At 40.0% G+C, this 13,351-nt stretch overlaps 1 protein-coding gene across 1 annotated transcript; it reads right to left on the bottom strand.

Annotated features, from left to right (window-relative positions):
* Positions 1 to 532: 532 nt before the first annotated feature.
* Positions 533 to 2,271, bottom strand: LOC110535325 (ribosome biogenesis regulatory protein homolog). The gene has a single exon (XM_021620255.3). The coding sequence runs from the start codon at positions 2,141 to 2,143 to the stop codon at positions 1,067 to 1,069; it is 1,077 nt and encodes a 358-aa protein (XP_021475930.2). The 5' UTR covers positions 2,144 to 2,271; the 3' UTR covers positions 533 to 1,066.
* Positions 2,272 to 13,351: the final 11,080 nt, after the last annotated feature.

Below are 13,351 nucleotides of genomic sequence, written 5' to 3' on the forward strand. Positions count from 1 at the left end.
CAGGGAAAAACCTGATAAATAGATTTGTTTATTTGCTTTCTGTGCTATTGCTCTGTCTGCGCACTACGTGTTGCTTGTCCCATGTCGCTCTGCAAGGGCTCACTGCTCCTCATTTGTCTGTACTGGTATTGTTTTAAATAACCTGCCCAGGGACTGCGGTTGAAAATTAGCAGGCTGACTAAAACTATCACTTTTACTGAAACGTTGATTAATGTGCAGTCCCTGTAAAAATAAACTCAAACTCATGTGGCATTACTGTCTGTAGCTGGATCACATGGAAGTTGTGAACTTACTTGTGTATAGCATTGTAACTTTATCTTGTTACTTTTATAATATTATCTATTTGCATATTTCCTTACTTTTAACTGCCTTGTTGGTAAAGAGCTCATCAGTAAGCATTTCACGGTAAAGTCTACACTTGTATTCAGCACATGTAAAAAAAAATATTTGATTTGCTATTGTGCTCAGTGAAACTACAATGTACTGTTTGTTGCTTTATATTCTTATGATAAATCACACAAAAAACACCATCTTTATGAAGTTGATTTTAATTGTGTTGAAAAATATCAAACATAACTCTGTACCCAAAAGTTACACATTTTTACATCAAATTTGTATTTATTTTACCTTTAACTAGGCAAGTCGATTAAGAAGAAATTCTTATTTTCAATGACGGAGGAACAGTGGGTTAACTGGTCTAGGAACAGTGGGTTAACTGCCTGTTCAGGGGCAGAACGACAGATTTGTACCTTGTCAGCTCGGGGGTTTGAACTTGCAACCTTCCAGTTACTAGTCCAATGCTCTAACCACTAGGCTAGTCTTGTAGACACAAGGCAAATCATCACCATATACCATTTTTACACAATGTCATGGGTGATCTATTTACAATTTGCATGACGGGACAGAAGCCCCTCCCCCCTATTGTACCTGACCTGCATTAAGGGGAGACAGCTCAGGGACCCAGCAACATGCAAGTGGGAAACATAATGAAGCAGGCAATTCATACTGTGTAGTCTGAGACAAGGCTCTTGTGATGTATGACATACAAAGTTTCAAATGTTCCCCTTTAGCGTTTCCCAGCTCCCTTTTTACCTCCAGGTGGTCCTTGACCTTTACCCCCTGCTCTTCCTTTGCCACCTCCTCCTTTACCCTTTCCACCCCCACCCTTTCCAGAGAAATGACCACCCTTGCGTCCCTTCTTCCCCCCCTTCCTAAATTTCGCTGCAGACTCCTCTCGGTCATCCTCTCGCATTTGTTTGTTTACAGCTTTGTTGACGTCCAGACGAGGTTTCTTACTGTCCATCACCTTGAGCAGATCCAGCTGCCTCTGCTTTTCACTGGAAAAGTTACCGATGACAGGCTGGAATTTCCTCTTCTTCCCGGTGTTTCTGGGAGCTTTCTCCTTCGGTAGGCGGTCTTGGAATTTACCTGCGGAAGCTGTGGATACCTTGGCCACATTGACAGCCCTACTCAGGTCAGTTGTGGATTGTTGCGCGGTCGGTGTGAGTCCAACACCTGGTACTTTGATCTTCTGTGCCCTGGCTATGTTCCTCAGGCGATGCAGCTCGTTTTTTGCAACCTTCTCCTTCTTGGCTTTGTTCCGTTTGGCAAATTGGTCCTCGTTGGGGTCGGCTGTTTCGGGGACCTCAATTAGCCACTCTTTCGTGCCATCATTAACACGCTTGTAGCCCCAACGCCGCTTCCACTCTTTGGCAACATCGTCCCATACCAGGTTAGTTTTCTTCTTCTTTTGGATCCCCTTCAGTTTGGCGAATTCCTCCCATTTGGTTGGAGGCCTGGGCTTCGGTGGGGGCTTCTCTCTTGGCAGTGCAGTGGTCGGCTCGGGTAGTTTGACTACGATTACCTCCTCTACTCTCTCTGTGGGATGCTTCCATATCTCGTTGATCAGGAGCTGCGTATTGTCACGAGCTAGCGAGCGCAGGAAATCGTCTTTCTTCTGTTCACGGAACTGTCGAATGTCAATACGGTTCTTGTCGTACGCGACCAGGTTTCCGATGTCAAACTCAAGGTCCAGTTCTTTTTGAACGGTGATACTTTTGAGTTTTTCAGCCTCATCTTGTTCAGCTTTAGCAAGCACGTCTTCTATACTGCAAGCAGCCATTTTTGGAAGCATGTCCGACATACGTGGTTCATGTCACGTGAAAGGTCACTTTAATTTATTTCCGGGTTAAAATGTCCCCATTCGAAAAACAATTCCTCATGTCCACGCGGTGGAGACATTGTCTTACTTTTCTCGTTGCCATGATTACAATGTCTGTTTTTTTAAATCCAGTCTCATGAACAAAGTGAACAGTTTGATTATAATACTTGATTCTATCATTATCTGAATGTCATATTACTTCATGTTTAGCATTTCTTAGTAATAAAAAAAATGGTAAATGATTTACTTAAAATAATCCATAAACGCCACACTGTCTTTAGTCCTACTGACTGCTCAATGCTCTTCTCCTTCGAGACTCAATGGACTGAAGGTGAGAGGTGTGAAAAGAGGATACTCAATGTCCTGCTGACTTGGTCATAAATGTGTGGATGGAAGAGTGTTAAGCCAGGAAGTGAGTCGTCATTGTGTGTACTGTGTGTGTGTGTGTCACTTCTGAATAGACCCCACCAGGGACCTGTACGTGTCATGGTTGATCCATTCCAGGATGCAGTGTATAGATCAGACTCATCAATAATCAATCTGCAATCTTCTCTCATTGATCTGATCTTTCAACACCTGTTAGATTTAATTTCCTTATTCACTTCACCATCTAAGCAGAGGAACAATTCAACAGAGATCAGGTAACCATGGAGTTAGATAAAAACCTATTGCCTCACCATCGTTATAGGGGACTCCATAGACAATATGGGACTCACTGCTCACCATGCTTGTCCTCTAGGTAGAGAGAGAGATTCTTTGTTAAGGGACTGTATGTTATTTATAATGAGGGAAACCTAGAGAAAATCTGACCTCTCTGAAATGAAAATGGATGTCCCTCCCTTCAGTAAAGTGTTTTTTTTCCCCGACCCAAACCTGAACACTTGATAAAAAATAAGAATGACCCTCCCCTATACCCAAAATAATAGCCAGAAGGTTGTGGATTTGCAGACCACTTTAGACAAGGGTAGAGGTTAAAAGATATCCATTATAATAAAAGCACTACATTAACCTATCATCTTATTTGTGGTCTGATAAAAAATAGCCTTTTTATAAAATGATTTCATGCAATTCTACATGATTTGACATGACTTTTTAATACCACAACAGAGCATGAGAACGAATGGGCACATGCTGCAACACTGGAAACGTTGTGATTTCTATTCAGGCCATTGTTAAAGAGGATATTTTGGAACAGTGCTAAAGTTGACTATCAACTGTAAACATTTGGCGTAATAGAACCAGTTACAACTGAAGTATCTGATTATCAATGAATATAAGAAAAATACATTTGTTGTTTAACATAGTAGCTGCATATCATCAGGCATGCCTATATACACTTGTAACTTTTTCATTTGGTAAACTGTCAATTTCTAACTTATTATATTTCATTCCATGACTGTGATTAGGGTATGTAAATATCTGCTAGGCTAAATTAACAAACTAGGCATGCATAGCTCACCGCATGATCCTCAATAATATATATTTCTTAAACGCAGGCAATAGCCTTGAAATAATAATAATAATATAGCCTTAATAATTATTTTTAGCTACTGTTGTATCGTGTTTTGACCATGACAGTTTACAATCCAGGGTTACTCCAAGCAGTTTAGTCACCTCAACATGCTCAAATTCCACATTATTTATTACAAGATTTAGTAGAGGTTTAGTGAATGATTTGTCCCAAATATAATGCTTTTAGTTTTAGAAATATTTAGGATGAACTTATTCCTTCCCACCCACTCTAAAACTAACTGCAACTCTTTGTTAAGTGTTGCAGTCATTTCAGTCGCTGTTTTAGCTGACATGTATAGTTTTGAGTCATCCGCATACATAGACACACTGGATTTACTCAAAGCCAGTGGCATGTCATTAGTAAAGATTGCAAAAAGTAATGGGCATAGACAGCTGCCATGGGGAATTTTTGATTCTACTTGGATTATGTTGGAGAGGCTTCGATTAAAGAACACCCTCTGATACAGCTGCAGCTGTACATGCATTCGTAAATCAAGACCTTTCTTAAGTTGGGCTCTGGGATGGTGCAACTGTTGAGAATGTGAGCCTATGGTTGTGTGGGGGGAAAGGGTTGAGTGTGTATGATTGTGGGGGTGTATGTGCGTATCCCACAACTGTTGCGAATGAGTAAAATATGTTAGGGACAATATAAAATGATTCACAATAATTGTTTGCTAATATAATAATTGCTTGCAATAATGTACTTTTGGTAATGGTGAGACTGGTGAGAGGTAAAATCCTTTGCATAAATTGCCTTCCATTACTACAAATATTAATAGCTAATTATGGAAAATAAGAAACAGGATTTTTAATATATATATATATATATATATATATATATATATATAGATTGCTATATATAATACAAATTGACGTGAGGGTGATGGAAATGCATTTGGCGGTTGATCTACTTCTGTTCTGTAAATGGAACTGTGCTCTTTTAGAAGGATGGATCCCAGTCTTTTCAGGGCTATGGGATACGGGGGGTCGGGGGTGGTCTGCCGGGCATTGGGATGACAACCCAACTCGGGACGAGGAGGGCTTTTAGCGGTTGGAATAGTGGGGACAAATTGGAGGTTTACTTAGTAGCAATGCAAATATCAAGGTACAGCTATATAGACACTCAATCATCATGTTACTTTTTAATGGTACGTTTATAAACATATATTTTGATAAATAGAATTGAAAGTTGTCTCATTATGGTAAGTGGTGAAATAAGTATAGCCAATTACTATTGTAATGGCTTAGCAGATAATAAGAAAAGACGATCAGTATTTACCTGGCTAAGAGAGAAGAAATATAATATCTATTGTTTACAGGAAACTCATTCAACAATTTTAGATGAAGTTTTGTGGAAAAAAGACTGGGGGGTGAAATATATTTACTCCCATGGGCAAATAAATTCAGAAGGGGTGATGGTTTTAATTAACAGTAATTTTGATCCAAATGTGCAAATTGTCCAAACAGATCATCAAGGTAGATGGATTATTTAAAATATGTTATTGGACAATAAACAGATATGGCTTATTAACCTATACGGTCCGAATAATGACGATCCAAGCTTATTTGAAAATATATATGCGAATATATCAACTCTACAAGCAACACTAGACTATATTATTATGGTGGGAGATTTTAATATGGAGACTCAAATACCCTGACCTAGTGAGATATACATGGCGGAGGCTTTATCAAGCTAGTCGTCTTGACTACTTCTTATGCCATTCTCTCTGGAACCAAAAGTTAAAAACGTGTTGATAGGTGACAGAATGCGGTCGGATCATCATATAATTGGCATATATATTACTCTTACAGAATTTCCACGTGGGCGAGGATATTAGAAATTTAATTAAAGCCTACTAGATGATAAATTGTTTAGAACTAGGACAGAAGAATGTATAACTGACTTGTTCAGACATAACATAGGTACAGCAGATCCCGTTACTGTATGGGACACTTTTAAATGGGCCTTTAGAGGCTGTGCAATTCAGTACTCATCTATAAAACAAAAGCAATTTAGATCAAAAGAGTCCATTTTAACAAAGGAAATTGAAGGACTAACAGTACAGTTAGATAGCAATAAAAACTGTACTATAGAGGCACAGAATAAGTTAGAGGAAAAACAAAAAGAAATGGAGGAATTTATTCAAGAAAGATCCAGTGTAATATATAATAAAAATAAAGCGAACTGGATGGAATATGGGGAAAAATGCACCAAATTATTTTTCAATCTTCAATATAGAAATGCTACTAAAACGAATGTATTAAAACTTGTTACAAATGATGGAGTCACGCATGATTCACAGAATTATATTTTGAAAGAGGAAATAAAGTATTTTAAGAATATGTTTTTGTTTCAGTCTCCTCCATCTCCTTTAACTGAAACTAATTGTATGGATTTTTTCCCCTAATAATAATGTAAAATGAACATCTGTACAGAAAGACTCATGTGAAGGCCAAATTACAGAGGAGGAATTTCTTGATGCAATTAAATCCTTTAAGGCTGGGAAAACTCCAGGGCTGGATGGCATACCAGTGGAAGTATACAAAACATATTTTTGATATACTCAAAGGACCATTATTAGCATGTTTTAACCAGTCCTATATAAATGGTAGATTATCAGACACGTAACAAGAAGGTCTGATATCATTATTACTGAAACAGGACCCAAGTGGTATATATAAAGATTCAGTCCATAGGTTTTTTACATGGACGATACATTGGAGATAATATAAGACAAGTACTGGAAACAATAGAATACTATGAAATCAAAGCTGATTTTGAAAAGATGTTTGATGAAGTACGACTGGAGGTTATATATAAATGCCCTAGAATATTTCAATTTTGGGGAATCTCTTATAAAATGGGTTAAAGTTATGTATAGTAACCAGAGGTGTAAAAAAGTAAATAATGGCTACATCTGAGAAACTTTTAAATTATCTTTAAATTATCTAGAGGAGTAAAACAAGGTTGTCCACTATCAGCATATCTATTTATTATTGCCATCGAAATGTTAGCTGTTAAAATTAGATCAAACAATAATATTAAGGGATTAGAAATCCGTGGCTTAAAAACTAATGTGTCATTGTACGCTGATGATTCATGTTTTCTTTTAAAACCACAATTAGAATCCCTCCACGGCCTCATAGAGGATCTAGGTACTTTTGCTAACCTCTCTGGATTAAAACCAAATTATAATAAGTGCACTATATTACGTATTGGATCACAAAAAAATGCTAATTTTACATTACTGTGTAGTTTACCAATTAAATGGTCTGATGGAGATGTGGACATACTCGGTATACAAATCCCAAAAGAAAGAAATGATCTCACTCCAATACATTTTTATAGAAAGTTAGCAAAAATAGATAAAATCTTGCTACCATGGAAAGGAAAATACCTGTCTATTTGTGGAAAAATCACCCTGATTAACTCCTTAGTTATATCACAGTTGACCTATTTGCTTATGGTTTTGCCTACACCTAGTGACCTGCTTTTTAAATTATATGAACAAGAAATATTACATTTGATTTGGAATGGAATGGCAAATCAGACACAATTAAAAGGGCCTATTTATATAAGGAATATGAATTCGGAGGGCAGAAATGATTAAATATTAAAGCATTAGACCTCTCACTTAAGGCATCAGTCATACAAAAGTTATACTTAAATCCAAACTGGTTCTCTAGTAAATTGGTAGGAATGTCTCAGCCTATGTTCAAGAAGGGCCTTTTCCCCTTTATTCAGATTACACCTGCTCACTTTCGGTTGTTTTGAAAAGGAAATCATTTCAAAAATATTTTATTTTTTTAAAACAAGCCTTAGAAAGTTGGTTGCAATTTCAGTTTAATCCACCTGAAAAGACAGAACAAATAATACAACAAATATTGTGGTTAAACTGAAATATACTTATTGATTTAAAAAAACAAACATATTTTTCTAAGAAACTTTAAAAAAAGGTATAATTTTAGTGAATGATATCATAAATAGGACTGGTGGAGTTATGTCACACATGCAGCTAACACAGACATATGGAAATGTCTGCTCTAACCATTATGACCAACTAATTGTAGCATTACCACAAAAATGGAAGAGGTAAGTAAGAAGGGGAAAAAAGGAAGGAACTTGCATGTCGGCCCTGCATTTTGTAATTTATTTTTGTTCCATAGTGTAGTTTCTTCTTATTTTTATTCAGTTTAGTCACATGATTTCTCAATTTGCAATACATTTGCCAATGGGTTGTGCAGCCAGACTTATTTGCCATTCCTTTTGCCTCATCCCTCTCAACCATACCATTTTTCAATTCCTCATCAATACACAGGTATTTAATAGTATTTAAAGTAATTTTCTTAATAAGTACATGCTTATTAGTAACTGGAATAAGGAATTTCATAAATGTGTCAAGTTCAGTGTCTGTTTGCTCCTCATTACACACCACGGACCAACAAATATTCTTTACATCAACAACATCCACTATATTAGGCCCATCCTTCGGATCTTTGGTTTTCCTAGATATAGCTACTATATTGTGATCACTACATCCAATGGATCTGGATACGGCTTTCAAGCAAATTTCTGCAGCATTAGTACAGATGTGATCAATACATGTTTTCATTCCTGTGCTGTTTGTAATGACCCTGGTAGGATAACTGATAACCCAAACCAGATTTCAGGCACTGGTTACAGTTTGAAGCTTTTTCTTGAGTGGGCAGCTTGATGAAAGCCAGTCAATATTTAAATCCCCCAGAAAATACACCTCTCTGTTGATCTCACATACTGTCTCGGCTGCCGTAAGAACGTGACCACGGCGCAGCGGATGTTGAGTTCCACATTTTTAATTCAAAGAGAAACTTAAACAAAACCAAATATATAAAAAAAACACAAATCAATATCTCACAAACACAGGTGGGAAAAATATCTACTTAAATATGATCCCCAATTAGAGACAATGATTACCAGATGCCTCTAATTGGGAATCATACAAAACACCAACATAGAAAATATAAGCTAGAACACAACAGAAATTCTAAACTAGAATACCCCCTAGTCACGCCCTGACCTACTACACCTTAGAGAAACAAGGGCTCTCTATGGTCAGGGCGTGACAGTACCCCCCCAAAATGTGTGGACTCCGGCCGCAAAACCTGAAACCAAATGGGGGGGTTATGGGGGTGACTAGTGTTGGTGGCAGCTCCGGTGCGGTTCGTAGCCTCACTCCAGATCCCGGATCCGACCATGACGCCGGGCTGAACGCTGTGCCTGGACTGGGCACCGGCGCAGAGGAGGGCTCCGGCCCTGGAGCTGGGTTGGACGCTGTGCATGGACTGGGCATCTGCGCAGAGGAAGGCTCCTGCCCTGGAGCAGGACTGGACACCGTGCCTGGACTGGGCATCGGCGCAGAGGAAGGCTCCTGCCCTGGAGCAGGACTGGACACCGTGCCTGGAAGCTCCTGACCGTGGACCCTCGGACCGTGTGACGCTCTTCAGCACGACTGTGCTGCAGCATTCTCATTGCTACTACCTCTCTCCGGAATCTTTCATCGAATTCTTCCTCCAACTCCAACACAGGCTCTGGCACTCTCCGCTGCTCGACCGCCAGCTCCATGTGCCTCCACCCCAAAAATAATCTTGGTGTTTCTTTAGCAGCGGACTGACAACACGCTCCTCATGGCGAGAGGAACCGGCACAGGACATACCGGGCTGAGGAGGCGCACTGGAGATCTGGTGCGTGGAGCCATCACCCATGTCACCGGACTGATGACCCGCTCTTCAGCACGCTTGCTCTGCCGTATACCTTTAGCCAACTCCATTCTCCGGCTTTCTATGGATGCGAACCCTGGCGTCGTCGCTGTCCTCCATTATTACCTTCCGTCTGCCGCCGTGGAAGGGTCTCGCATCCACCCATCACTTCTCCCCATGTCCAAAACTCCTTTGGCCAAGGTCCATTACGAGTTAAGTAAAAAATGTAAATAACAAATTATTAAAGAGCAGCTGTAAAATAACAGTAGCGAGGCTACATACAGGGGGTACTGGTACAGAGTCAATGTGTAGGTAGAGTTAAAGTGACTATGCATAGATAATAAACAGAGAGTAGCAGTAGCGTAAAAGGGAGGGGAGAGGAGGGGGGACAATGCAAATAGTCTGGGTAGCCATTTGATTAGCTGTTCAGGAGTGATGTACTGGGCCATACGCACTACCCTCTGTAGTGCCTTGCGGTCGGAGGCCGATTAGTTGCCATACCAGGCAGTCATGCAACCCGTCAGAATGCTCTCGATGGTGCAGCCGTAGAACCATTTGAGGCTCTGAGGACCTATGCCAAATATTTTCAGAGTGCGGAGGGAGAGTAGGCTTTGTCGATCCCTCTTCACGACTGTCTTGGTGTGTTCGGACCATGATCGTTTGTTGGTGATGTGGACACCAAGGTACTTGAAGCTCTCAACCTGCTACAGCCCTGTCGATGTTAATGGGATTGCATCATCTATGGATTTGTTGGAGCGGTTTGCAAATTGGAATGGGTCTAGGATTTCTGGGATAATGGTGTTGATGTGAGCCATGACCAGCCTTTCAAAGTACTTCACTTGTTAGTAGCCGTAAGTCAAATTAAAATGAAAACTGTTTAAATTAAGCTTTCTCAAATTAGCTTACTTTCACCACTCATGTGCTGTCCTTCTCCACAGCTGCTGCTCCATAGTGATGTAAGTTATGTAAATTACTTGAATATGGCTTATTGTGAGGTCAGTAACTGTGATAAATAGCTTCATTATGGGCACATGAAACATATTGTTTTTTTTATTCAAATCAATTATAGCAGTAGCAACCTTACCTCCGGTCCTCCTCATCTTCGTGCTCTCCTTCTCAACTGAACATCAGTAGACCTAGCCCACGTGCACAGATATTATTATTATTATTATTATTATTTCTTTACAAATAAAACATTATTTTCAGATGAAGCCTTTGACTCGCCACCTGAAGTGCCACCGTACACAGGACAGTCATTGGTTAGGCAGAACAAAAAGGGTTTACATCAGCAAGAGCAGGGCAGGCCAGGGCTCATGACTGGGAACTCCTATCCATTGCAGTGTGAACTGCAGTGTTGCCTAGATTTATATACACCATCCCAGCAGTGCAAACACTCGGGAAGTAAGTACTTTTTGTTAGAAATACAACTTTGCCCTGTCCTTCTCCAAGGATGCTCTTGGTATAGCCTATAGTATAGGCTATGGATTATTTGATTGAGACCACACTAGGCACACTTGATATAGCACACCCAGCAGAGAGTCAGGGATGAGGGGCAGCATCAGGCACACATCCAGATACTATCATAAGCAACTAATTCTCAAATATGACATTTAATCGATTACAAATTACATGACCCTCCCCTGGACAAAAAATAATAATACTAAACCCTCCCCCTGACTGAAATTAAAAAAGCTTGACCCTCCCACATTTTCATCCGGGTAGCAATTGTATATATTTCAACTGCTCCTTAAGTCTACTACTACAGCACATTTATACTGACCTTCAGCCACAATGTTGGATTCCAAAGCACTTCTTTACATGAAGAGCATTGAGAAGGAGAGTTCTGTTCACCCCTTCCTCCCCTCTCTGCCCCCAAGTATTGAACACACCCCATCCGCCATGCACGAGCATGGGGAAACCTAATACATACTGTCTGATCGATCAATATTCAGGAACAATAGCAACAATAGCAGGCCTTCAGAGACAGATGTTTTTTCTATACATCGGCAGGACAGAAGGGTGGCGTCGGGGAAGCTCAGGGGAGATGGTGTGCGTCTCTTTGTTAACAACAGCTGGTGTGCGATCTCTCATATTAATAAGGAAGGCTTAAGGTTCTGTTCGCCTGAGTTAGAATTCCTCATGATCAGCTGTAGACCACACTATTTACAAAGAGAGTTTCCATCTATATTTTTTATAGCTGTCTATTTACCACATTAAATCAATGCGGGCATTAAGACTGCACTCAAGCAGCAAATTGTATTTGTCACATGCGTCGAATACAACAGGTATGAAATGCTTTACAAGCCCTTAACTCTATTTCTTGAACTGCATTGTTGGTTAAGAAAATATTTACTAAATTAACTAAAGTAAAAAAGAAAAAGTAACATTATAAAATTACATAAAATTAGGAGGCTATATACAGGGGGTACCATTACCAAGTCAATGTGCGGGGGTACAGGTTAGTCGAGGTAGTTTGTACATGTAGGTTGGAGTAAAGTGACTATGCATAGGTATAAACAGCTAGTAGCAGCAGTGTAAAAACAAATGACCTGGCCTCCACAATCACCCAACCTCAACCCAATTGAGATGGTTTGGGTAGGGTGGCCGTTTTCTTAATTGTTCAGCAGTCTAATAGCTTGGGGGTAGAAGCTGTTATGTAGCCTTTTGAACCTAGACTCTTGCCGTGAGGTAGCAGAGGGAACAGTCTATGAGTTGGGTGACTGAAGTCTTTAACAATTTTTTGGGGCCTTCCTCTGACACCGCCTTACCCGTCAAAAGTTTGGACACACCTACTCATTCAAGGGTTTTTCTTTATTTTTTTTTACAATTTTCTACAATGTAGATTAATAGTGAAGACAACACTGTTAAATAACACATATGGAATCATGTAGTAACCCTAAAAAGTGTTGAACAAATCAAACATTTTTTTTATTTGAGATTCTTTAAAGTAGCCACCCTTTGCCTTGATGACAGCTTTGCACACTCTTGGCATTCTCTCAACCACCTTCACCTGGAATGCTTTTCCAACCGTCTTGAAGGAGTTCCCACATATGCTGAGCACTTGTTGGCTGCTTTTCCTTCACTCTGAGGTCCGACTCATCCCAAACCATCTCAATTGGGTTGAGGTTGGGTGATTGTGGAGGCCAGGTCATTTGATGCAGCACTCATAACTCTCCTTCTTGGTCAAATAGCCCTTACACAGACTTGAGGTGTGTTGGGTCATTGTCCTGTTGAAAAACAAATGATAGTCCCACTAAGCGCAAACCAGATGGGATGGTGTATCGCTGCAGAATGTTGTGGTAGCCATGCTGGTTAGGTGTGCCTTGAATTCTAAATAAATGACCAACAGTGTCACCAGCAAAGCACCCACACAATCACACTTCCTCCTCCATGCTTCCCGGTGGGAACCACACATGCAGAGATCATCCATTCACCTACTCTGCATCTCACAAAGACACAGCGGTTGGAACCAAAAATCTCAAATTTGGACTCATCAGACCAACGGACAGATTTCCACCGGACACTAATGTCCATTGCTCGTGTTTCTTTGCCCAAGCAAGACTCTTCTTCTTATTGGTGTCCTTCAGTAGTGGTTTCTTTGCAGCAATTCAATCATTTTTTTTATTTATTTTACCTTTATTTAACCAGGCAAGTCAGTTAAGAACAAATTCTTATTTTCAATGACGGCCTGGGAACAGTGGGTTAACTGCCTGTTCAGGGGCAGAACGACAGATTTGTACCTTGTCAGCTCGGGGGTTTGAACTCACAACCTTCCGGTTACTAGTCCAACGCTCTAACCACTAGGCTACCCTGCCGATCATGAAGGCCTGATTCACACAGTCTCCTTTGAACAGTTGATGTTGAGGTGTGTCTGTATTTATTTATTTGGGCTACAATTTCTGGTAACTAATAAACTTATCCTCTGCAGCAGAGGTAACT

Source organism: Oncorhynchus mykiss, chromosome 11, assembly GCF_057628025.1.
Source record: "Oncorhynchus mykiss isolate SJ-2025 chromosome 11, ASM5762802v1, whole genome shotgun sequence".
In the NCBI taxonomy this organism is placed as follows: domain Eukaryota; kingdom Metazoa; phylum Chordata; class Actinopteri; order Salmoniformes; family Salmonidae; genus Oncorhynchus; species Oncorhynchus mykiss.

Bases quoted from the DNA above. Each gene is read 5' to 3' on its own strand.
- LOC110535325 (XM_021620255.3), bottom strand. From the start codon at position 2,143: ATGTCGGACATGCTTCCAAAAATGGCTGCTTGCAGTATAGAAGACGTG.